At 34.2% G+C, this 27521-nt stretch overlaps 1 protein-coding gene across 3 annotated transcripts in view; it reads right to left on the bottom strand.

Moving 5' to 3' along the window:
* Positions 1-27521, bottom strand: part of LOC138325234 (dedicator of cytokinesis protein 7-like) — a 55392-nt gene that overhangs the window by 13935 nt on the left and 13936 nt on the right. Inside the window, exons 5-30 of one of the 3 annotated variants that reach the window (XM_069270738.1) lie at positions 22492-22606; positions 21574-21789; positions 20897-20982; positions 20594-20660; positions 20213-20362; positions 19805-19870; positions 19093-19273; positions 18328-18524; positions 17928-18021; positions 17516-17678; positions 17192-17309; positions 16838-16908; positions 16378-16522; positions 15948-16049; positions 15371-15457; positions 14822-15038; positions 14192-14350; positions 13741-13899; positions 12393-12475; positions 12008-12103; positions 10044-10184; positions 9683-9796; positions 9139-9449; positions 8611-8923; positions 7927-8103; positions 6316-6354 (exon numbers count right to left, since the gene is read on the bottom strand). In XM_069270738.1, coding sequence (XP_069126839.1) covers positions 6316-6354; positions 7927-8103; positions 8611-8923; positions 9139-9449; positions 9683-9796; positions 10044-10184; positions 12008-12103; positions 12393-12475; positions 13741-13899; positions 14192-14350; positions 14822-15038; positions 15371-15457; positions 15948-16049; positions 16378-16522; positions 16838-16908; positions 17192-17309; positions 17516-17678; positions 17928-18021; positions 18328-18524; positions 19093-19273; positions 19805-19870; positions 20213-20362; positions 20594-20660; positions 20897-20982; positions 21574-21789; positions 22492-22606 — 3667 coding nt within the window. Of the gene's footprint in view, positions 1-3326; positions 3558-6315; positions 6355-7926; positions 8104-8610; positions 8924-9138; positions 9450-9682; positions 9797-10043; positions 10185-12007; positions 12104-12392; positions 12476-13740; positions 13900-14191; positions 14351-14821; positions 15039-15370; positions 15458-15947; positions 16050-16377; positions 16523-16837; positions 16909-17191; positions 17310-17515; positions 17679-17927; positions 18022-18327; positions 18525-19092; positions 19274-19804; positions 19871-20212; positions 20363-20593; positions 20661-20896; positions 20983-21573; positions 21790-22491; positions 22607-27521 lie in introns of all 3 variants that reach the window. The other 2 variants (XM_069270737.1, XM_069270739.1) reach the window with 2 other exon arrangements.

Raw genomic sequence — 27521 nt, 5'->3', positions numbered from 1 at the left:
AAAATCTTGTATGATGGTCAAAATCAATTCTTTTGAAATCTGTGTTGCAACCAACCTATCGGTATTTACATGTCAATTGATTTAAAGAAGAGAATTTAGGAGTTTTATCAATTTAAGTGTATAATAAATTATTATCATGGTTATGAAAATCAAAGATAATTTCCATCATCTTTCAATCATGTAGGGCTTTATCCCAAAAAGCTTCAATCAAGATATTGATTGAATTATTATTAATAAGAACTCTCCCTGTTTTTCAAACAAAGACATTTAAAGGAAAGAAAACAGACAGCTATGAATGATGCTCCGGACACAAGCTCTTCTGGTCAGAGAAGATTAAATCTATGATACAAAACTCTTCTTGCAGTTTCTGTTATTCCAATTCAGATAATGGAAGAGGTAAAATTTACATTTACTGAGTTTGAAAGAGAATTATTCCCTAATTGTAGATCATAGGTCATATTATAATCTGGTCTTTTAAGTCAAAATATGACCAGATTTAAAGTTGATTTTAACAGCTGATTTAAAGTGAATAGTCGGGCAAAGGAAGGCTTAAGTCGGTTAAAATGGTGTTAATATATCTAGTATAATTTCTTCTGAAATAGAAAAATAAAATAACCTGTCAAAATCGCTCTGCACGCGAGGAAATAAATTTATAGTAAAGGAATCCTAAAACGTCCTCCTGGCTGCCTATATCCGTGTTGACATTCCCACACAGCCTCGCTTTCAGAGTTTATTTTTAGAACAGTGGTAAATTTATATGAAGCTTTCCATAATTTCAATGGTCTAAACTGGACAAAGTAGGCATAATTTGATCGTCATTTTGATATGTAAGGACTTTTGGAAAGCCAATAAACGCATTTATACTGGTTTTCATTGCCCGACTATGCACATTAAGTACAAGACCAATTACATAAATTTACAGTCAAACAAAAGCTTTTCTGAAATTTTAGAGTGACTGATAATAAAATTATTATAAAGAAAGAATAATCTTATTTATGACAGGTTCAACAAATCATTTATCGGTAGCCAAAACGAAATTCTAAAATATAATTTCCAAAGACAAATCAACAGGGATGAATTTTAATCTACAACAGTATGCTAAAATAGCATGATGCTATGTAATTTATACAACTCTAACAAGTGTCCATTCAGTCACAGGGGCAAGTAACTATTATGTATAACAGCCACCACTTATATGATCAGCAATCAATCAATAAGTTTAGATAACTGATTTCAGTCAAAGTTGGGATAACTTTAAGAGGTCAAACAAACATTTTTTTTTTTAATTTAAACTTTTTCTTTATACTCTATATATTTTCTTACTGAAATTTAAACCACTTTGTAGTGCAAAAGTATAATCCAAAATAACTTTTCACCAACAAAATTATCAAAGAAAAACAAATCACATGATATTGATGCATGAATCTGTGAAAGAATTACGTGCCCCTGTGTCCTGCTCTAAAACTACAGTACGGTGGTACAGCCTCGTGTGGTAGCCTACAGCCATGAAAGGGTACTACAAAGTGCACAGCTTTACAACAGTACAATAATGGGGATGTGATATCTAGACAGAGCTAGGTCAAATACTAAATATAGTGATCAAGGGAGAGACATGTTTGCCACACCTCAGGATCTGCTGCCTTTACATGGTATCATGGCAGATTTCTGTCTAGCTAGCACTAAGCATGCTAAACATATAGGTTTCACTTAACATCTGATGCTGATAAACACATGAAGTCTGGAAACAATATTGCCTCTTCTTGGTAATACAGATGTTTAGTGAACATATTGAACATTCGTCAGCAATCTATTTTACTTCCAATTCCCTCAAACTAAGCTCAAACTTAGCCAAATTGAACTACAGTAAACCTCTGGTTAATTCAAACTGGCTGATAGTTCAAACACTGAATTTTATATGTGATATCAATTTCAGATAGTTCAAACACAACCTGAGTTTTTCTTTTATAAAATCATCACCAAGCCTGTCATTTTCGGGAGGCCTCGTTACTGTATTAACAAATTGGGTAAAAATGATAAAAAAAAAAATAAAAATAAAAAACAAACAACTACAAAATACTGTCTGCTTGTTGCATTGCTTTGTAAAGAAAATTTTCCTTTTTATAAAGTTACTAACGCAAGAATTTATTTGCTGTCTTAAACGAATTGTTTTTTACTTCTCCTAAAACGATACTTTTATTCTATAATTCATAATATAAACCTGATGATCATTAACTATGCTAAGAATCCCATAAGCCTACAGTATTTACTTAGATAAAAACGGCTTTATACTTCAAGGTATAAGAGTATTCTGTCTTTTTATATTAAAGTCAGAGTCATCTGGCTTTGTGGGTAGATAAAAATTGTCATGTCATTTGTTTGTGAGTGCAATGTCATCTTTTTCCAGAAAAATCAATTCAAGTTTTGCTCCTAATTTAATGTCACAATTAATACCAGCCCTCACAGGAAACTCTGTCATATGCAAAGATGGAATACTAATATTAAACCTGCCCATGCAGGTTGGTATTGATTGTGACATGTGTTTCTGAAAGTAACTCCATGACTCTATATGAAAATAAAGTTTTGCTCACAAAATAATGACATCACAATGGATACCTACCCGCAAGGGAGGTAACTCAGAAATATGCAAAGACGGAATAGTTCTGTAAGTAATTTCTATCACCAGCAGGTTCTTGATAGAAAAGTCTGCTGCTTTCACAAAATATGAAATCCTATTATCAACAAGCTCTGTTGACTGGAGAGTCACATCCTTTGGTGTGATAACTGTGATAACCACCACCATCCTATTGAAGTAACAGACTTGAGTACAGTTTATGCCATAGCCAGTATTGTATTATCAAAAACATTGATGTAATAAAGGTAAATAATATAGAAACCTACACTCCCCCACTTACAATTGAATGAAACTACAATCCAAACTAAAGAGTTTGCTAACTAATATCTGTAGAGTTTGAAGCTATCAAAGCAAGCTTAATCACAAAGAATGGACACAGAAGCAGACTAACAGCCGATCAGCTTCTGACACAAAATCATAGAAAAAAGCTGCAGGTAAAAAGAAATATAAAAATCATAGAAAAAAAGCTGTAGGTAAAAAGAAATATCAAAATCATAGAAAAAAGCTGCAGGTAAAAATAAAGAAATATCAAAATCATAGAAAAAAAGAGAAGCTACAAACAGTAAGAAAAAGATTAAAGGAAAGAAAATTAAAAACAGAACTTTAAAGAAAATTAGATAAATAATGATAAAAAAATCATGATGAAAATGAGACAGAGCCAGTATCCTGCATTCCAAAAACCCAAGGTCTATACCTGGTTGTAGGGGTCGTCTTTGTTAAAACTTCTGTTTAGAAGCGATCCGGGCCCTTTGAGAAGGTCCTGTGATTTTCGCTGAATGCCCTCCCAGATCTGCTCATAGGATTTGGGTAGACTTGCACTTTTAGGTCGGTTGCCCATACTAGTAGGGCTTTCCTGCCAATCTGCCAGTGTTTCCGTGGATACAGAGAGGTGGGGCCTAATCGGGTTCACAACAGTCCATTTCCCCTGAATGGTCAAATTACCCCCTTGTTTTGTGTCCTTCACAAGACCTTGTTTAGGACTGACAATACACACAGCCAGGACTCCCTATACGATCCTAATATGATCCTAATATAGTGTGTGTGTACCAATATTATCATGCGATATATATATTAAATGTATGTAAATACAGTATCAAAGCTCCAATTACCCTCCAAAACCTTCATTATCTATAGGTTTTAACTATTCACCTGAAGACGTGGGCTCTATATCAGATGAATTCTATTAGCACTATTGGCATGTTTGCTTAATATGCAATAATACCTTATAATAAAATTATGTTTTGCAAATTAAAAGTGAAGCTGAAGGTCAATTAATCAATGTTAATTCTTTAGTATCTCTTATAACAAGAAAATGTAAATCCGTAAATTACACTTCCCCACTGGTTGCAATAACTGTGAAATATTAGAGTAAGGGTCAAAATGACCAACTTTTGGTACAGTTTCTCAACATAAAGCTACAGTTCTAGTAATAGCAGTGACATACATGTATAACCATTAAATGCACAACACAAACCAAATATATACGAAGTCTGATACAAGAATTTCAAGCAAGATGTGTTGAGTTACATTGTATAAATTTCAAAACTGAACTACTGTTACTTTATCAATAAATAGACTAATCTTAAAACCAACATAAGTAATGTAAATGACCAAGTCTATTCACAGATATTGACAAAATATGAAAGTAAAAGCATGTTTGCAGAACAAATAATATGCTGTACTCCATACCAGTGTAACTTTAGTATCATATTCCTGGCTGTGGTATTGTCAGTCGATTTGAAGTGAAAAATTTTGCCATGCAGTTCACTCTCAAAGTGTCAAGGTAAATAGGTTTAGTTGTCATGGGAACATGCTGCATTCTGGTACTATGTTTGAGTAAACAACTCTTGTGTATGATCATGCATTGTAAATAAATCTCCATGTTGTTTTGCGTATACATAACCCTCATGTCAGTTTCTTGTAAATAAATATTCTATTTTCATAAATATGTTCTGTTTATATAATCATGTACATCATAAATATGTGTCTGCATACATAAAGAATTTAAAACAAGAATTGCATTTCTTGTATAAATATAAAATAGCATTTGAAAATATTTTCAATATATGTAAATAAATGAAATGACACAATATACTTTCTGATCGTGGGTATATTCTTAGAATACATGTATATGGTTAATACAGAAACTCCTCAAATGGACTTATTCAGAATGAAAAAAATTGCTAAGAGCATTTCTTTGCTTGCCGTCAAAACTGGATGAATGAATTTCTTTGATGAGAAACTGATGAAAGATTTTATGTTTTTTCCCCCAGACTTTTAATGAATATACCATAGGCAAGATTGAAGGTACAAATTATTATATCATAAAACTCAGTCGGAATTTATTTTTATATAATAATATGGAGACATATTACTTTTCATGATGTTTGTTGTACTGTCATGTTTATTTGATCGATCAATAACAAATATTCTAAACCAATTTTTTGCTGATTTTTTTTGGATTCACGTATTGTAAGTTGTACTAGAAACTCTAAAATGTTATCTTTATTAAAAACTTAAAAAAAAATATCATAAAGTTTAATGAAGACAAGACTATGAGTCACTGATAATAAAAACACTGGTGCCTTGACATGCACGGTGTGCAGTTACTGATAATTAAGTATTAGTTCTCTGTTATCAACTAGGGCATGCCAAAAAGCTACTCTTCAATTGACCCAATATGTTTTTATCTGTATTTTTTACAGTTGACTTGACCATTCAGGTATACCCAGGCTAGACTGCAGTAGATTAACTCTAGTTTCACTAGGGTAAATACTAACATAATAAAGGTTATACTCATTGGACCCAAACTCATGATTTTTTTTTTACCATTACTGTAACCCTAGTGAACAATATTAATGTGCCTGAAAAGTACCAAGTCTTGTAATTGAATGTGTATGGAGTAAATTGAAATATTTTGCATAAAATGGTTATGTACTTTTATAATAATGTCCCGGAGTATTCTTAGTAGTTTCTCATAAATTGAAAACCCAGTAATATTATTTTAAAAATGACAATATTCAGTAGCTTTTAGTGTCAGAAGAAAGATAAAAAAAAATCTGAAATTGTAGAAATCAAGAAGTTGATGTGCAATGTGTGAACTAGGCATTTAATCTGTTCATTTTAAACAAACCAATAGGAATCTATACCAATGTATTTCCAAAGACAAAAACTGGGAAATGATACTCAGAAAAGTATACTGATGAATTATGGTAATGTTTTGTAGTGAAAGATGTAGGAAAAGCCCCAGATACCAGATGCAGATATTTGGTACACAAAACTGCCAAGCTGATGAATGAGGAGACTGGGAAAGCACATTTACTAATGCAAGTCACACCAATCCTCCGGCCAATCTGAGCGAGCAGCCAATGTACCACTGACGTCAGTGATGGATCCGAAAACACATTTCTTACTTTACTCTGGCGATATGACAGTGACACAGGTGTACCTATTCTGTCTTTGCATATTAAAGAGTTATCTCCCTTGCAGGAAGGTATCCATTGTTACAGTATTATTTAATGAGTGAAACTCGCGTCATTTTCTCTGAAAAGTATGATGTTACCATAGGAAATACATGACGTCAAAATGACAACCTACCCACATAGGCAGATAACTCTATTATTATGCAAATAAGGAATCCTTACCCGTGTGGTATAATGGTGACAATTTAAGATGTCCCTTACCTTGGCCGAGTGTACTGAGTAAACCTTCACTTGCTTTTTCTGTGGTAATGCATAAAATATTGGATGTTGGTATTACTGGCAAATGAAATGCCTTCTTGCTCTGCAATAAGCCCCTTGGATGAAATAAGGGGATTCTAAACAGATGCTTCCATGGTCAAAAAGGGGATTCTGAGCAGATGCTTCCCTTATCAAATAAAGGTTCTAAAACAGCATCACAGGTTTTCAATAATTAAAATAAGTAAAAATAATTCTTATTTCAACCGCCAGATACATGTGTAATGGTCATGGTACATGTGTAACCATTAATGAAATGTAACTGCTGAATATTTTGGGCATATATGACACCAGCGACCTTGAAAAAAGATGAATGCGGTCATCTGTTAGCCTGTCTTGCTACTAATTATATAAGATATATTTGACCATGAACAAAGGTCAAAGTCTTTTTTTAGCAAACATGGTGAACCTTATTTCCAGAAATGGTGCATAACATTGACTACAAGACTTCTTGGTTGAAGAAAAAAATAAAACCTACGAAAGGAAAGAGAGAAGGGATGAAAACTGATGAATCTTCAGAAATGTGAGCTAAAAAAATCTCTCATTTAGCAATAATTCATCTGAGGAGATAGAAATACAACAACCACCCGACTATAAAAAGGGATGGAACAAGATTTTGAAGTTAATGAAAGCAAATTTTTGGTTAGAAGTTAGTTCTTAGCTGGAAGGAAGGGCTGGGAGGAGGTAATTGATTACATAGGAGTACCACACCCATAAATATCTACAAACAATAACAATTCTCTACAACAATATCAACTCATGCACACAACATCTGGTATCATATGCTCCTTTACAATTACTAAAACTATACAGTGACTTTATTTCTAAATTCCCTTTTAAAATATTAAATTCATAGTGCTAACTGATGAAATACAGTCAAACCTCATTAACTCAAGTGAGCAGGTAAACTTTCGAATTAATATTCTTTAAGACTTGTAGAATGAATATTAATTTATAATTGTAAAGAAAATTGAATTTTTAGGGTGGAACAAACAAGGTACTTTAAGTTTAAGGTGTATTGTGTTATACAAGCCCAAGCTAACAAGGTTCAGCTATAAATCAATTATTATCTATGATCTTAATGCATTAAATCTCTAATCAACTGCAATCAATTTACAATTGTTAAAACAACCAATCAGAATAAATGTTAGTAAACTGAAAGGAGCATGCTCAGAAATCTGACATGCCTGAAATTACAAAACTGATCATTAAGTACAAACAAGTTATAATCAAAGGAATGCCAACATTTTACAATATCAACAGGTAACTTATAACTAAACATTGCATTAAGTCATGTTTTTCTTTTTTGCTAAATACAAATCAATAGATTAATAAATCACTACATAAAATTGGAGTATGTAATACACAAAATATCAATTTTGCATATTTCTTTATGTAAAATATCAAATTGAAAATAATACATATGACATAAAAATAATAACACTAAAATGTAATATTTATAGTCAAATATGCCTCTAGCTAGCCAAAAACAAAATTTGAATAAATATGAAACTCATATATTAACATTACATGATCAATACAACATGGAGAACAAACCTTGTACTCAAAGTTGGATATGGCGAAGTAGACAACCTCAAGGAGTTGGCTAAGGACGCCAATGTTAAGGTCGGTCCACCACTGTCTCAGAACTGTCTGGTCTGCGTTCTTAAGAACCCACATAAAACAGATCAGCAGGTTACGAGTGCACTCCGCACTCAGGGGACATTTCTTTGTCTGTGAATAGAGGTGAGTGGAGTGTTTGAGAAAGGTTACCAATCGCAACATTTTCAATTCTTCTACATAAATATTTAACAAGAAAGGTAATTTTTAGAAGAGTCAAATCAAATTTTATTGTAGCTAAACAAAAATGTACTCCCCCCCCCCCTTCTAATGACTACAGACAAACATCAAAGACTCTCCAATTTAGCAAATCAACATAAACCAACATTGCAATTTTTGTTAACACAAGAAATTTTACACATTCTTCTATCTAGCACCTCCTCCCAAGCAACCAAAACAGTTCACAATTTTGATGATGAAATGAGGAGTTTTCCAGACAACATAATCTTAGACATCAGTGTTACCAATCAAAACAACATTTATTACTTCCCAAGAGAGTTTTTGAGATCTAGCCTTCAAATACACTCTTCCAATTTGTCCAATTAAAGCTATAAACTATTTTTGGTTAAAAGTGGAGTTTGAGAAATACATACACCCTCTACCAATTAAAGAATGACAAACCTTGCTATTGCTCGAATGTGGAGTTTCTGAGACTCTGCCTCCAAATACACCCTCCCCACCAGCTATTGCCATGGCAACTCGATGGCTGATCTTGTCTCCTTCATCGTCATCAAAGTTTCCGGAATTCCTATATCGACCTTCAACCCTCGGGTCATATAGCTGTGAGAGGGCATCTATTACAATGCCAATAAGAGGCATATACAGTGCTGCTAGCCTGCTCTTCATCTCTGGGTCGGTGTAACGCACATCCAGATCATGATTATACAGCATGTTACACACCATGTTGATGGCACGCTGATGGATAGCGGGATTACTGTGGGTGGAAAAAACACAAAATCAAAGCACTGAAAGTACTGATAGTGAAGGTCATTCATTTTAACAACCTTGATAGCCCTTCATCCCCACATGCTACAGGCCAAATATCAGTACCCTCGGCCTATCATTTATTGAGAAGTCATTTGAATGAAATATACTAAGTATGATAAAGAAAACTGGGTAATATGAAAATGTCCAATAACAAAAACTTACAATGTCTCTAAAGCCACAGCTAGATCAGATAACATGAGGCCGACCAGGAAGTGCTGCTGCCGAAACTCCAGTGTTAGCTCGTAGAAACGGCCTTTGTCAGTCAGAGTACTGGTAGATGTGTAGGAAGTGGCCGAAGTAATACTGGAGATACTGGGGGTAGGGCTGGACGAGTTCCCAGACGGGGTGAGAGGTGTGGCAAAAGGAAGATTCAAGGGAAAGAAATGCTCGTGGCTACAGACGATCCGGATGAAGTCCAACCTCAGCAACATCAGAGTTGTGCTGTCAGCTAAAGTGCGAAGTCGGTCTGACACCTGTTTCATATCAAGATGTAGACTTACAAGTGATCTGGCACTTGATAAATATCAATACTAACACATATCAAAATATTTGTAGTAGTCAAAAATTGACTGTTTTGACATACAGAACAAGGAAGCTTAGATCAGCTTCATATAAATTATAAATATACAGTAACTATGAGACTACTAGACTCTAATATAATGTTTTATACAAATGTAGACACATAAGTTTGTAAGAGTATAGTTACAGTTTTGCAGTACTGGCGTATGAGTTGGAAGACATAGCCTCTATCCATGTAGGATATCAAGTCATGTAAGAAGAAAGCCAGGCTGGTGTTGAGGCTTCTGATTAGTACAGGCTCCTGCAACAACAAAATTCTGATATGACAAAAAGCAATGTTATTTCTATTACTTTTTTTTTGTCTACTAATTTATAATACGTAATAAGTAAGTAATTTCATTTATGAAGTATTTTTCAGAATTTTTACTACATACTTCAGGTTCATTTCACTGTCTAATAAAGACATTACTGGATATTGAGAGAAAAAAACCCTCATAGATTCAGATTTGATAGGGTTTGGATTAAGAAAGTGCAACCAGTGATGGCACCTTAATGTATCTATCAAGGATGTCCCTGATGAAGGTACTGATGAGGGTGTTGATGTCCTCGATGAAGTGATCAGGAAACCTCATCTGTCGAGGAGCATTCAGTCGATCGGTCTTGGCCAAGTGTTCAGCTATGCTTTTAATCTAAAAAAAATGTTTGCATTCAATGTAAATTTTGACATGATAATGCAATAATTTAATATCATATTAGCCAAAAGGTTTCAAAACCCATCACAATGCTTTAAAAATTAATCTAAGGCCAAAAAAAAAATTAATTCTTAGTTTCTCAGGCCCCGCCACATCGACATTTACCCCCCACACCAACGTTTTTTATGCGCCATAACTAACAAGAGATCCCAGAGGGATCTTGGCGCCCACCAAAGAATGATCTATATCTGACAAAGCAAAGATGGATCTTTTCTCTACTTTTTAAGCTTTTTCAAACATACTACATATAAAATTTGAGACAGATCACTTCAGTACCTTTTGAGAAATAGCGGTAACAAACTTCAACTATCAAAATCCAAGATGACTCCTTGGCGGCCATCTTGTTGATCAATCGGTCCCAAATCACAATATGCACAACTAGGGCCCTAGGGGAACCTACATGTGAAATTTGAGAAAGATCCATTCAATACTTTCTGAGAAATAGCGATAACAAACTTTGAATATAAAAATCTAAGATGGCTGCCTGGCAGCAATATTGTTGACCAATCTGTCCCAAAATGCAATATGCACAACTAGGTCCCTAGGGGAACCTACATATGAAATTTGAGACAGATCCCTTGTACTTTCTGAGAAATAGCGATAACAAACTTTGAATAACAAAATCCAAGATGGCTACCTGGCAGCCATCTTGTTCACCGATTGGTCCAAAAATGCAATATGCACAACAAGGGCCCTTGGGGAACCTACATATTAAATTTGAGAAAGATCCCTTCAGCACTTTTTGAGAAATAGGGATATCAAACCTTAACTATCAAAATCCAAGATGGCCGCCTGGCGACCATCTTGTTTTTCCTATCAGCCTCAAAATCTGTATGGCACAAATAGGGACCAAGGGTAACCTCCATGTTAAGTTTGAACAAAATTCCTTCAGTAGTTCTTAAGAAATATCGATAACAAACTTCAGCTGCCAAAATCAAAGATAGCTGCCTGGCGGCCATCTTGTTTTTCCGATCAGCCTCAAAAATCTGTATGGCACAAATAGGGACCAAGGGTTACCCTCCATGTGAAGTTTGAACGAAATTCCTTCAGTAGTTCTCAAGAAATATCGATAACAAACTTCAACTGCCAAAATCAAAGATGGCTGCCTGGCGGCCATCTTGTTTTTCGATCAGCCTCAAAATCTGTATGGCACAACTAGGGACCAAGGGTAACCTTCATGTAAAAAATGGCTGCCGATGTCAGCATTTGCTCAAAACGGAATGCTTCCTCCCAGGATTATGTATTTTCAACTGGTTTTCTTTGGATATAGTGACGATTGAGATATTTAAAAGCTGTTTTTAAAGACTGAGTAAGAATTTACATTTTCTACACGTGTTTTCATTGATTTTCATGTCCTTCAAGTGAGAAAAAAATAAAATGTTATCTGCCGCATTTGTTTTCAGAGAAATAAAAAATATTCCCGCCGCCCGCACTGACTTTTTAAAAAAGTGGCCTGAGAAACTAACAATTAATTTTTTTTGGCCTAACATACGATGTCATTTTCTTTATCAATACTAAAACTGCTAAATACTTATTTCATTCTAAGAATTTAAAGTTTGTTTCATACTTAAATTTAGAATCGTAGGGATCACCTTACATTCTCATTCACTGTATTCTGGTTTGCTTCAGGTCTAATTATTGTTAACCTGATGAGGATGTCCTTCCTCTCTGCCTTTCTGTTTACTTTGGTTCATGTAAATTTAAATGACTAAAAGCAGTCAAAAATTAAATAATGGTTTGCAAATAGAATTGATACTTACGATGAGCTCAAAGAAGAACCATGAATGAGCAAGAGCAACTTCACGGACAGGGCCACTCAGTACCAACCATTGTAGAGTAAGCTCCTCATGTACCGTCTGCAAAACATAGGGACACACTTAATGACTAACTACAAAATAATGGCAAAGTGACATAAAGACATGTTAGTACAATGGTAATACATTATCCAGGCATGGACCTGATCAAATCCTGTACTGGTGACACAAACAAGACTTGTCTGAGCAAAAAAAAGTTTGCAGATTGGGTTAAAATTCAAATAAGTAAAATCCTGATTCTGCCGAAGGATGATATTGTCGATACTCCTAAATATCTACAACAACCAATAAATCATAGAGCATGAATCAAAACAAAAGTTGTATACTGTACCTTCTTTCCTCTCATCTTTGGGAAGAGCTGAGACAGCATATCTTCACCTCTCATACTTCCTGTTCTGTCCAGGTAACGACCACCTGTCGCCCAAATATCAACATATTGTCATTTAGTTATTATAAGTAAAGTTAAGTTTTGATAACATAATTCAAGAGATCCTACAGGGATCTTGGCGCCCACCAAAGAATGACCAATTTCTGACGATGGAAAGAGGGACTTTTTCTCTGCTTTTTAAACTTCAACTATCAAAATCGAAGATGGCATGATGTCGGCCATCTTGGTCCTAAATTGCAATATGTAGATAAGGACCCTAGGGGAATCTACATATGAAATTTGAGGCAGATCCTTTCAGTACTTTCTGAGATATAGTCATGGTGAGCTAATAATAATAAAATCTGTTACCTGTAAGTGATCGAGATCGGGTTATCTCAGTCGAGGGCTAAGATTTTGTAACATAATCCCAACCGAGGCGTTAGCCGAGACTGAGATAACCCGATCTCGATCATTTAAAGGTAATAGATTTTTTTTCTCGCGCCTCTAAGATATAACAAAACCCATCTATATACGCGTTCAGAGTGTAAAACTATCCCGTCTTGGGCCTCCTGGTTCAAAGATGATTAACCATTTCATCCGCGCTTCGATTTCAGTCATTCCGCATAAAACTATAGTTCGGTTATATAAAAGAGAAAACGATGATCAATCGGTACATACTGTTTTCATGATTAAAAACAACAACCAAACAATGCATGGTAAATGACTGAATGCATATATTTCTAATAATATTGATTATATGACGCTTGTGACGTCACCGGTTTGAGAGTTTGACGTCACATGCGCGGACTGTTACATGAATGGCGTAAAATTCCTCCAAAATTTGTGTAAAGGTACCAGACACGGACGAGATAGAAAAATCTAGCACCGGGTATCAAGTGAGATTTCCCTGTCCGAGGTGCGAGAAAAGATGGTATTTTTCATCAACTTATTAACATTATTTATTAATAATGCAAATTATAATTACTAAAATTTACCCTGGGCCTGACTACTATCTAAACCTAAAAATAAATGAACTATATACTAAATTATTTAAAGTCAGCTTATCAACAAAGCCTTGAACTTTATTAACTGAACAATCTTTATGCCAACATTTACTAAAGCACATACCAGGGCCCGGCACCATAAAACATTCTCAGATAGATTTTTTACTCAAGCCTATGTAAAATCATATACTTGAGGAAAAAATTTGTCTGAGAATAGTTTTATGGTGCTGGGCCCAGAACTTACCAAGGACCCTTTAACTCTGCTATCTGGACCATTTTTATATCAAAACTGACTAACAAGAGCTTACCAACAATGCCTTGAACTTCGTTATCTGGACTTGTAGGGGTACTGCCGGCCAGGTCTGGGTTACTGTTACTTCTCTGGTAGGGCTGTTTAGATACTGGCAGAGACGAGGGCCGTCCCAGGGTGTTATAACCAGACGAGGAATTCAGGTTTGGTAATGTTGCTGAAAATAAGTTACCAATAACAAACATGATGGGAAATAAACTTTCCTGTAGACACCAGAAACTTACTGCAGAAACTCACTTTGCTTGCGTGGCACAATGAGCTTGAAATTTTACAATTTTGATAAATTACCGTGACATATAGCCGGTAATTTTTGCAATAAACTTGTGTACTCTTACCTTATCACCAAATTTTGATTCACTATAATTTGATTTTCTCATTGAAGCAAAAGCCAAGGTAATAGGAAATTAAGTTAAATTTTAGTGATCCTGGATGAGATTTCAGAAACTTACTTTGATGGACCATTCCTGGATGTGGTAGAGAGGAACAAAAGTGTATGTAGGATGCCAGTAAAGAATTCCTGCCATTGTGATCATTCTTCTCCTCTAACAATTCATGTACTTTCTTCACAATTTGTACTAAGGTCTCAAACACTGACTGCCCAATGGTCACTGTCAAGGATAAAATAAGAGAAAAGTTACCCAGATATCAAACTTCTTTCAAATGAATAAGAATATAAAGTTTTTTGAATGTTAATTGAATTTTCTTTTATGACCCGAGAAAACAAAGGAAACTAATAAAAAAGTTTCTAATATCACTGTAGTTATACTGCAGTAATTGAAAATGTATTAAATGAATAGAAGAAAAAACGTCATCCTCAATATTAGGGTTTTTAGATACCAAAGCCATGTGGGTAATGTATGATTTACTGCTGATAAGTCCCACCTTCCGATGAATGTGAAGTCACGAAAATCACGGCAAATTATGATGTCACAAAAATCGAAAGGTGAGACTTAACAAATGAAAATCAAACTTTGCCCGCATCATTTTTGTATCTTAAAATGAAATAATGTCTTTCAAATAAGCATAACTGAAGACAAAAACAAAAGACATTGTACTTGTTTGTCCAAAATATGAATTACTTGTTTGTCCAGACATGACTGGTGGTCGCACCATCAGCTGGATGAGTTTGTCCAGAATCAAATGTAGAAACTGTACAAGGTTCTCTCCCCTGGACAAGTGTAGGTCTCCCAGGCTGTACTTCAGTTCCATTTCAAACTGAGATTCATTTTTACGAGGTGGAAGTTTTTGATCCTGTGCCAGGCGACAGAGCCCAAGAAATTTCTCCAACCTGTCATCCTGAAATTACATGAATCCATTTTGATTTCAGATCAATCTGAATATACAAAACAAATTTCATATCACATTCCATTATTAATATAAGTTAGACACGCAAATTTAATAAAATGCATTTCAGATGAAGATAAAGAAATGTGAAATATAGAATACAATTACTATTCACCATTAAGTGGAATATGTGTTGATAGGCATCTAAATAATATTAGGAATACATTGTGGAAATATAGGGTTATCACTCCTTGGATAAGGCAAAAAAGTGGAGGACCTACGGAGTCAAGTATTCATTCAGTAATACAATTAATCAGACAAGATTTGGTAAGTGTATGTCTCACCTGTGTATGGACTGAGGAAGTCGACTGTATGGCCACCTGGAAAAATCCCTTATGGTTATCTACCCACTTCATCCCTGTCAGAGCAGTCTGTAAATATCAACGTCAATTTATACTGTACCCATGCTTTCATAAAGCTATTGAAGGCCAAATCTTAGTGTTTTCTGGGTTTGGGGGTCAAATTGATACCATATTAATATCATATTTGAATTTGTTGAATCAAAATAAAATTGAAACTAATAAAATCTTCTTTTTTTTTAAAAATAATATATGATTCAACATTAATATAATAGAATTCTGTTAATCTCAACTTACATCGGGAAATTAAACAAGATGGAGTAACTGGGAGGAAGCTTTTTATAGAAATACGTTGATCTAAACTTACATCAGGAAACAAGATGGAGTAACTGGAAGGCAGCTTTTAATAGAATTCTGTTGATCTAAACTTACATCAGGAAACAAGATGGAGTAACTGGGAGGCAGCTTTTAATAGAATTACGTTGATCTAAACTTACATCAGGAAACAAGATGGAGTAACTGGGAGGCAGCTTTTAATAGTATTATGTTGATCTAAACTTACATCAGGAAACAAGATGGAATAACTGGGAGGCAGCTTGTCCACAGATACTGGAAGGTTAAACTCTCCAACCATCAGTCGGCCATCTCTACACAAAGGCAGCCACTACAAACAATAGCAGTGATTAATCCTTTTTTGCCCCATGAAAATTTCTTAAGGAGTACAAAATACCAATATCAGTAACATGTTATTATATAATTTTATATTAAAAAATCAAGAAAACTTTGTACATTCATTAAAATATGTTGATGTGAAAAAATATATGACAATAATATAACATTGCTCTTTAATTTGCAACATGAAATAACAAATGCTTAATCACTACATGTAATGCCAGAGGACTACTAAGATTTCAATGCAGTATGAATGTCATAAATGATGCCACATGATTGCACTGCCAAATGACTATGATGCCACATGAATTAAAACTTACAGTATAGCCTACAGCTACCTCGATTGGTACAGGTTCGTTTTTCTTGTTCTGACAGCTCAGATGGTAGAATGTAAACAACAGATGATGAACATCTGTCAGTTTGGCGGGAAGTTTCACTTTTACCTCCTCATAGAAGTCTGGGGACCTATTCAGACAATAACAATTTTCATTTCTGATAATGCCTTTTGGAAGTAAGTAAATACAGAAACATGAGTTGGTTAAAAACATTATGGATGAATCTATAATTTGAAGAGTATCATTTTGTAATTTAAAAGTGATTGGCTGTTTAATTTCATATCCATAAAAAGATTTTCATTAAACCTGATGATACTTAATGTGTAATAATATTAAGCCTGCTCCATAGTAAGGTATAAAAGAAACATTACAATATGGCCTCAATTACATACTACCTAGAGTATTTCAACAAATTAATTCAAAAATTAAAATTGATAATACTTACTTATTGTGATAGGTCACTGAAGTATAAGCCTCCCTTGACAACTCTGGGCAGTTAGATTTACCAAATATCACCTGAAATATAATTATATAAATATTACATTATTATATAATTCTGAATTTATAGGACACGACACAGCATTAAATATTTCCTAAAAGAATGGTAAATACAGAAATTCAATGGAATATAGAAATTCAGTGAAAATAGGTAAAAATACATTCATCAAGATTTCATGGCGATATGATAGAAGATTTTGCAGTGATGACTGATGACATAAACTTTAACATGGTATGTCCGATATAAAAAGTTGACATTGTTCATTATTATAGAATCTTAACACATTCCAGATATACTGACAGGAAGGGCAGCTGTATCCTCCTCTCCGTTCATGAACTGAACTTTCACTGCCAGGTTTCTAGCTGATCCTTGCCTGTTAGCGAAGTTCAAACTCTTGGGGTAAATGTACAGCAGATTTCTGTGGGTAAAACAAAATTTTTTTTATTAGTGCTTCAAATAAAGATATGGATCTCACAGGAATCATTATCAATGAATAGTTTCTGAATAATTTTTTTCCAAATTTGTCTAGGTGATACTGTAAGTTCTTTATAGAGATGGAGAGGGTGAAAATTGGATGTATGCTGTAGGCTATAGGGACGGGTTTGGCAAAATGCTATATATTACCTGTAAGTAGAGTATGGATTATAGACTTCCCGAGAAGGGAACTCGAGGATTTCTTTTGTTGGTCTGTTCTTTTCATCAGGGTATGGTTCAACCTTCCAAAGTTCAGGCGTCAGTGTGTACCGCGGTTCAGCAGGACACATGGAAATATCCAACTTCAATGAACCTGCACAAATAATGTTAATATTTTCTCGTAAACTTATGATATCAACTTTTTTAAAACTAACATTGTGGTCTATAAATATTTGTATGCATGATTTAAATCAAATATTTTTTAAAAATGCAAACTTTTTATTCCAATAGACATTTTGAATGCATATTTATCTCATTACTGATGTGAAACAGCACATCATCTAATTTCCTATTATTAACTTCAATCACCAAAATCTGATACTTGATTTTTTTTTAATTTTACCTGGAATACATTTCACACGTTTGAGTATACTGGATGGTCTTTTCAAATCTGCCAGGAATTTGTACAAATCCTCATCACTCAGCTTATCTGCCTCCTGTAGTCAAAAACATTTTCATACATTTTACTATGGTCTGCTTGCTATGATTCGTCTCAGAATCTGTTTTTTTTTCTTTTTCAAAAGTATATAGTTTACATGTAACCTTTTTGTAATTAACATGAACACTAATTAATAGTTCCTATCAGACTCATCAGAATAGGCAAAATATTCATTCAACATGTTTTTGTTCTTAGGATTATTGATGATCAATATAAATTCATATAATGCCTCAATGATCATTTTATACAAACACAACACTGAATGAGATCTCTCAGTCACAAGATCTTTTGAAGGATCTCTTACCTGTTTGAAAAAGCTGGACACTGTAAGAGTAACTGGTCTGAAATTATCAAGACTAGATCCGTAATCATCAGGAGAACTGCCCCTTTTCTCATACCCCGACCTTCCTCTATCCATGGACCCTCGACGAGAGGCGCTCTCATCCCGTGCCCGTTTACGGAAACTGTCATACTGACCAGGGACACCAGAACTTCTTCTGTCTGTAAATGGGAAGTAGAAATCTGAAGTGTAATCTTCCTTTCTTGGAAGTTTAAGCCAAACAAGTAAGTGCTACTTTTTAATTAAAGGTTATTAGACACACAATACAAATTAAATGTGATGAACCTGATTACAACTTGGCCATCACATATAAATGATTAGTACTACAGGAAAATAATAGACCATCAACTAACATTATCATTTTGATATTGAAGAATATACATATGACAATTATGTAATTTTGTTTAGATATCTTCTCTTCTGAAATGTTATATTAAATCTTACACCAATTAACCAACACTGAGAGCAGATACCTCTGTAATATCAAACAAAATTTTTTAAGCTATGATAGATCAGCTTCGTTAGGTGAGAGAAGTTAACAACTGAAAGTATTAACTCAATCAACCCTGAAATTTCATAATGGACTAGTCTTTGATTTAGAAGAGCCTAAATATGTGTTTAGTAGTGAATGAGTTAAAGGCAACGTCAAAGAGTGATGTACTAACAAAATTTTGAACCTATCAGCTTGGTAAAATGGCATCAGTTAACAACTAAAATATATGTAAGTACCTAGGCTAGCTGTCCTGTACGTATCTGTATCAATCTTGTCTACAGAGGCCTCTCGCTCCAGACTGCCTGCTCCACTCACTATATTCATAAGATATATAGCTGTCCAAGCAAAAGGCATCCTATATTTCCCTAGTCTATCACAGAATTGGGCAGCGTTGCTTCGTAGCTTCTCCTCCTTTGCCTGTGTGAGAAAAACTTTAAATCTGACTTATTTCTGTCTATGCACGAGGCTCATGTACTTTTACCCTAAAGATAACTTTGGATATTCTGTTGCTTATTGTGATGGAAATTGCTCAAATATATTTTGGGTTAAAATTCATTACTTTATTAACGCAATATTTGGGATGGTCTAATTTTGTATATTCACAGGCTAGAGATTATAATTGCTCAATATTAGAGATGAAGTAGAACATTTCCATCAATGAAAATGAAAAATTAATTCAGGAATCTCAACTTCTTTAACTTTGTGGATCATGTAAAAAATTTCCTACATTGGGAGACTAGGTACATGTTAGATTTACAGAACTTTTTATTATGTACAAAATTTCCTACATGGAGAGGCCAAGAATCTTAGCTACAAAACCCCTTGATGATATAGAAAACTTTCAACATGGAGGGGCCAGGAATTTTAACCACAAAATATCTTTGATGGATGGGCCTAATTCTTGACTTTACATGAAAAATTTGTAGATGGAGGAATTGGCTTTCTCACCTTGTCTTCTTTCATGTACGGTTCAGCACATTCACCAATATCACCCTGTTGTAACACTTTCTCAAGCTGTAAATATGTAATCAACAATGAATTAGCATTTTATCTAGTTTTTGTTGTTGATGATTGATGGCATCCTGATTTACAAAACTTTGTACAAATAGTAGATGGCACATGCTGGAACATGACACAGTATCATCCAGGTAGATCAATAACATTTGATATGAAGTTCCGGTGATAAGAAGTGTTATGTAGCTGATGAAGCTAAACATGTGAAAGGTCGAAATTTACATGTAGATCACAGCAATCTGCTATTTGTATATGACACACTGTCTCAAATATGTGAATCTGCTAGGCAAGAATTTAGATGCAATCAAAAACATGTATGAAAATCCCCAGTGTTGTATTTACCCTGATAACAAGGAACACATCTGGCGACGGGTATGTGATACTAAATACACAGGCTCTGCTCATTGTAGACACATCCTGGACAGGGGTATGTCCTCGAATCATCTGCTTCAGGTTATCAGGGTTCAGGTCAAAATAGAAGTTCTCTGATATCTGAAATATCAAGGAACAAAACACGCTGTTAAAACAATAAATTACAGCTAATATGGTACTTGTCAATAACACTAGAAATCTCTCTAGTACCATTTTACATTTTGAAATGCAGAAATGTGTATGGCTGTGAATAATTTGTGTACATTTTGACCATCATGAAAGTATTTGCCTTAATGTATAAAGCAAAATGTTTCAACATATTACAATTTACAACTGAAACATTTGTGGTACCTTCTTTCTTTCTTTTGCATCATAAAGGGCCATGGTAGCAAACAGAGGCTCAAACTCCAACTCCAGTCTAGGGTAGAAAAATTTCATGTTAATAAATCACTCATTGAGATCTTAACATTAACAAAGACACTTTGTTGACCTAAGTCTCTCAACTGCTTCGGTTAAAATCTAATATCTAACCTACCAAGATCTGTTGCTGTTTAGAGTATTTCGTTCAAAGGGAATGATTTAAAAAAAATAATATCACTCAATGAACTAAGTTGCTGCATCCAAACAATACGTAATTTGTTATTTGTGACTTACTTGAGGTTTATACACTTGACCAATATCCGATGTCCAAAGTGTTCCTGTGGTATCTGTGCTGGTGCTCGGCGCTCTATCAAGTCCTCCTGTAATGAAAGTAGGAGCACTTCAACCAACCATCCATACACATTCAGAATAATGAAAACAAAGCTATTGCATAAACCTTTAAACTTGGTTCAGTTCTTATAACTTTATTTTAATTTCTGCAAATTAGAAATAGTTATGAAATGATGTAGATAAAACTACAAGTCAAAAAAATTACTTTAAATTTCCTTCTTAGGGCCTGTTGTTGAAAATTTATATTTTCTCTTATTTATTACCTATAACTTATATAAAATGTATCTTATTCTGTCTTTATATATTACAGAGTTATCTCCCTTACAGGAAGATATTGATTGTGACGCTAATATGTTGTGACCCTTGAATTAAAATGATCTTATGCGACGTTACGCTTAAAGAGTTATCTCTCTTGCATGAAGATATTAATTGTGACATTGTTATTTGTTTTATCATTGAAGGTAGATTACCTAAAAAGTGTACATTTACAAACACATGATGTCACACATACAATCAATACCAATCCGCACAATCAATACCAATCCGCAAGGTCAGATAACTCTTCAATGTTTTACAAGTTATTAAGTATATACATGTAGTATGTGTAATAATAAAATTACCTCTTCTTGCATTTGATATAAACTGAAAAGTGAGTCTTGTCGATTCTCCTGTCTCTGTTCTCCATTCTTCTGGTCAATCTCTTCATAGCTGACTCGGTCAAATAAATTTGGGAGGAGACTGTCAGCCTGGGACTGCTTCAAGTCAAATATACTGCTGGCCCAACTTCCACGAGGGGTATCATTCATATGAATAGACTGACGTTTGTTGGAGTTCTCCTAGAATAATTAAAGTATGAACCATTTTCACAAAGTTAAAGTGAATAGTTGGGCAAAGAAAAGCTAAAGTAGGTAAAAATAGTGTTGATATATCGAGTATAATTTCTTATGAAATAGAAATATAAAATTTCTCATCACAATCGCTCTGCATGCGAAGAAATTAATTTATATTATAGGAATCCTAAAACATCCTCCCGGCTGGCTATATCCGTGATTTAATTTCCACGCAGCCTCGCTTTCAGTATTTATTTATAGAACTGCGCTAAAGTTACATGGGGCCTTTCCATAATTTCAATGGTCAAACGTTAGCAGAACTTGACCATCGTTGTGATATATAATGACATTTGAAAGGCCAATGAACGCATTTAGATCGATTGTCATTGCCTGACTATTCACTTTAAGAGAATCTTTGCAATCCATAATAAAGAAAAGAAGAATTTACAAAGGGTGAAGTCTGGGTTATTTTGGAGAGGGAAGGGGAACTAAAATTTGAAATAAGTACATTTACTCTTTCTGACTTTGTATTCTTTCCTGATTATTCACCGAAAGTAAATATCAGTCTCAGTTGACAGAAATTAACAACGGGGAAGGAGTGTAAAATCCTGTTGACTATAATCCACAACAGTACAAAAAGAGTTAAGGTATCAAAGTTAGAATTCTACGAATAAACATCTGGGACAGTCTCCCACAGAATCAGTTTACCTTGTCCTGGTCAGTCATGGTTTCCTCAGCGTCCACTTCATACTCCTGGACCACCAAGTCATTGTGGTCATTTAACTTCTCCTTATTACAGACACTTGAACTGTATCTTTGATACCTATAATACAGCCATAACTTATATCAAACCTATAACACAGTAATAACTTCTATTGGTATAATATAACATAGGCTTCCTTCAGGTTTACATACCTATTTAGTTACAAAGGTTCCCAATGAAACAAGAGATTCTCATAATAAAACCTTCCAGAAAGTAAGCTATTTGGATTTTGGAAGTTATTAGCTAGCACTTAGCCACTTGTTCTGTCTTTACATATTACAGATTTACCTCCCTTGAAGTTATACTAACAAACACATTAGGGCCGTTTTCGTTTATTCGGAATGACTGGTTCGACCGTTTGTTAGTGTCAAGTATAAATCCTGATGGACCTATACAGTTTCTGATACAAGTCTGTAAGAGCTTTGTAAAAGCTTGTCTAAAAACAATATAAAATCATCAAATTCATCTTTAATTCATAAACGATTAACTAGGTCCAACCACCGTATAATAAAAAATGACCTAGGTCATATGGGCAGGTAGCTCTTCCATATGCAAAGATGGAACAGCTATATGTACCTTAAGAAGTTTCTACCATTGGCACTGTCCAAAACACTCCAGGGCACAGCTTAATGAATATTCCTTAACTCTAGAGAATTCCTGAACTTTAATTTAAAGCAAATATCTTAAGTTAAGGAGCCTTCTTTATAATCTGTAATGCTTTACTATGGAAAATTTTAGTCCTGGGATTCTTTCAATTTAAAGGAATGTTCATGAAAATGGTCCCAGTACATGTACAGATCGGTCCATTAAAATTATCGAAATGTCTCGCTGTCTCCGCGTCGGCTTATCTCTCAAGGGGGACAATCGCGGTGACATGTCACCATGAATCGTCACCGAGAATCTTCAAAGCGGCGTCTCCGCGACCCATCGTGATCACGGTGATCCGCCATGTCACCATGATCCGCGGCGATCGTTTCATCGCGGATCTTCAAAGCGGGTCGCGGTAGCACAGTCCCTGAGTGTCACGGTGTCAGTGTTACGCTGGCAAAGATTACCTGAGATATGTGTTCCGTCGGCAGACGGTGAAACGTTGAGTCATATCGAAAATATAGAACAGTTCATTATAGAATACGATATGAAATATAAATAATTGATAATCTTTTTCATATTTTTAATGTGATCGTAAGATACGTTTTCAATCAGAAATTTCCAATGTTTTTTAAAGCTTTTGTTTTTCTCTAACACAAGTGACCGATAACTTGGACACGCTTGTTCATTGGTGGGCAATTTTATGAATATAAATCCAGCAAAACTTGCAATATTTATTTAGCAGAACCTGTAACGGTAAATAACTTCTGTCACTAAAAAAATTCCCCGTCTTCTGGCATATTTTGTAACGACATTGAGAATGAAACCAACTTCATTTTAAGCGAACCGTTAACTTTACAGCGAGAAAAATTCTTTTAAAATTTGGAACGACTTTTGTCTTCTAATGATCTACAATTTCTACAGGATTTAGGCCTCTTTATTAAAAACTCTGAGGAAAGCGGCCTTGATAATTGTTTAACTTGTTGTTTAAATATACTGTGTTCTATATGTTTTTCACTGCCCTTTTGTATGAATGGTTAAGGGTTAACCTAATCCTAACCCTAACCCTAGAAAATAATAAAGCTGTTTTTATGTCCCACACTGATCGGTGACACTCAGTGGAAAACATTTTTTTTTATGATTGGCTGACCAAAGCAAATCCTCTGTCGATAGAAAGCGTTGCTGTAACATGAATATATGTTTTTCAAAATCTCTTATATTAATCAATGTATTCAAGAGTCATAAAAACGTATTCATATACGTATAAAAAGACAATCGTACAAGTATTTGCTTGTCTCATGAAATACATACATGTTTAGAGTATTTAAGGTGAATAATCGACTTTCTACATTTGTATGTTACCGTACTGCATAGCTGTCCTAATTCGAATACAGCGTTGATAAAATAACATTGTTTACATTAAAGTTTTTTTTTACTTAGCGATGGGTTTAATTTCAATGTGGCTTATCTGAATGATCTTGAATTTTATAAGAAACCGAGGATAAGAGATATGAAGCTTCAGATAAATGTGTTATAGATGTAAAATTGTAGTATTTAGCCGCTAATGCTTCATATAGTTAGCGATATGCCGTAAATCTCTAAATATTTATTATAAATATTTCAGGCAAAATGGATATATAATAATTGAGGATTGTAAGATTTTCATGATATAAGATGTGGGAAATTAAGTTACGTATATTTTTGGTATAATAGATATGCATGTTGATAATGTGATTTTGAAAAGAAAATGTAATAAAAAAGTCAGAAGAGTACTAATGTTCTTGCTGTGACTTTATCGCACAGGTGTTTCACTGGTAAATCGTTTTCTAAAAGAGACTATAACTTACCTGTAATTAGCCCCTATTGTTCTCTATTCGCCCTTATTAAAATAGGATATAGCTCGTCATTTACCTGTACAACATCGATCACCATGGGATGTGTTAATTACACGCGTCCTAACACCCCTTCCTCCCCCCGACAGAAATAATAAATGTATTAATTATCAAAACTACAAAACTTAATGTGATTTTCACTTTTTTATTATTATTATCAGAAACATATATCCTATACGTTTCTGTTATTACTATTATTTCTGCGAAAGCAATTCAAATATTAACGAAACTGTCTTACAGAACATTAATGTCCAAAGCAATTTTTTAGAAAAAATCCACGACAATTGAAAGATTACTCACGAAAATAGCTAAAACAGATAATAAAAATATAAAAAACGATATTACAGACACGCTGGGTAATATTGTTCTCGTTATGTTGAAAATTATCAACGTACGAAGAACGCAACTCGGGAGATTTGTAAATAAATTCGTGAAGTTTAAACATCATTAACATGACGAGTTTGAACACGGAAAGAGGTGAGATTTGGCATCTACATGTAAATATTTTTTAAACGCAATTATTTATATATTAATACTTGATTTATATGAAAATGGAAAAGGGAATAAAAAGATGTAAACGTTTGCATTTCTTCAGATACAAGAATGTCCGTAATGTACGAGTATATCTACATGTAGAACACGTGTTCAGAATTCGAACTGAGCAGGTACGTTATATTGTAAGCCTTCACACGTACTGAACGCGTGTCAAATCAGACACGGATATACGTTTTTGTTCATATCAATAAAAAAACCTGGACAATTAACTTCTCACACGTGTTCGTTGTTATTTGTACCTTGAATCTCTTCAATTCCCAGCGGGACGCGCACGGGTATTTTACCTGTACAGGTATAAAGGTCACGACAGGTGTTACCTTGTGTCGACCCTCTGTCGCTGGCCACGGGCGGAGTTCACCTGTAATTAACACCTTCTTGGGAGGGAGAATAACTCTATACCCAACTTACCTGTGCCCCGTACAATGTGACAGTACATTTCACGTACTGTCGTATTTCAAAGTTTTGATGTTTACAATATGCTTTCTTATATATTACGTTGGAATGAATTAGCTTATCACACTTATACATTGTATGAATAATTATTTGTTTGTAACTGTAAATTGCAGAGTTGCTTGATGTGATATGTGATCAAATAACTTTGTTTCTTACACCGGTTACAAATATACGTAGAAAATTGTCGCAATGCAATTTTACAGTAATCTTCAGTGTACATCTGCATCACTATCTTCATCGTTGTTGTCATCAATGATTTTGCATAATTGACTTAATTTGAATATAGATAACTGGAAGGGGAATATTTTCATTCTTTATATCTTGACTATATGCATGAACTATATAATGAGAGAACTGCAAATGGCGAAACACGAATTCAAATGTTTAATCTTTATTACAGTAGCTGTACTGTGGCGTACATGTATGTACATGTAGTACGTACATTTTTAAATGTACATGTGCGATCCTAAAATCGATGCCTAGTCAATTGTAAGCAATGAACTTTTATGTACACATATACTGTATATCTATAATTATAAATGCACACCCTAGTAATACAATGTATAATCCTTTATGAAAAATATTCCGAGAATACGTTTTCCATGGTAAGCGGAAGAGCCTTTCGACAATCTGAAAAATAAAACAAACGTAAACTTGTGATTGATGCGGGAAACACTATAAAATGTTACTTATTACAATTGTTGAGTTATGAAATATCGATAATAGAAATCAAGCATATAGATGGAAATTTGATGTACTAATAATGCATTTTAAATGTGTTTGTGTGAAAATCGTTTATTCGTCATTTCGACACCATGATACTATTTAAAGTACCGGTATACGCCTGATCGCTTCACTAAAATTATGACATTGTGACGATAATATTATCAATAAAGTGTTGTTGTAACAATTTGTTTGTTATTTCTTAAAATATCGGATAAATATGACCCTTGCAATAATACAATTCTCTCTTAATACATACGGTTGTACACGTAATTTGTAAACGTACACATGTACGTGTAAAGTGGAAACTTCATATCGAGTTCAGCCGTTTTTTACTTCATTGTGTTATTATCAGTAAAGAGATGTTGTAATAATTTGTTATTCTTAAAATATCGGGTGAATGAGACACTTTAGAATAATACCATTCTTTCTTAATACATACAGTTGCACATGTAATTCATTTTGTAAACGTACATTTTGTACCTGTAAAGTAGAAACTTCGTATTGAGTGCTGTCGTCTTTGACCTCATCGTGTCCATATAGTTTTCATAGGCAAATGTTTATATGGTATACAGAAATTTTAATCCTAAACATACTCCCGTTTTTTATACTTTCGTTTGTATTTCAGAACGTCAAGATCCGTAATTTATTTACCGTCAAGCCATTTCCGTGATTATAACAATGGTATTTCCGGTCTATGCTTGCCGATCGTTTAGCGTTTTGCGTAAATCGTTATTGCGTTAATCGTTGATCGTTAATCGTTA

The sequence above is a fragment of the Argopecten irradians genome, chromosome 6 (assembly GCF_041381155.1).
Source record: "Argopecten irradians isolate NY chromosome 6, Ai_NY, whole genome shotgun sequence".
In the NCBI taxonomy this organism is placed as follows: domain Eukaryota; kingdom Metazoa; phylum Mollusca; class Bivalvia; order Pectinida; family Pectinidae; genus Argopecten; species Argopecten irradians.
The sequence above is the reverse complement of the archived record's forward strand: the minus strand, read 5'-3'. Positions and strand labels throughout refer to the sequence as shown.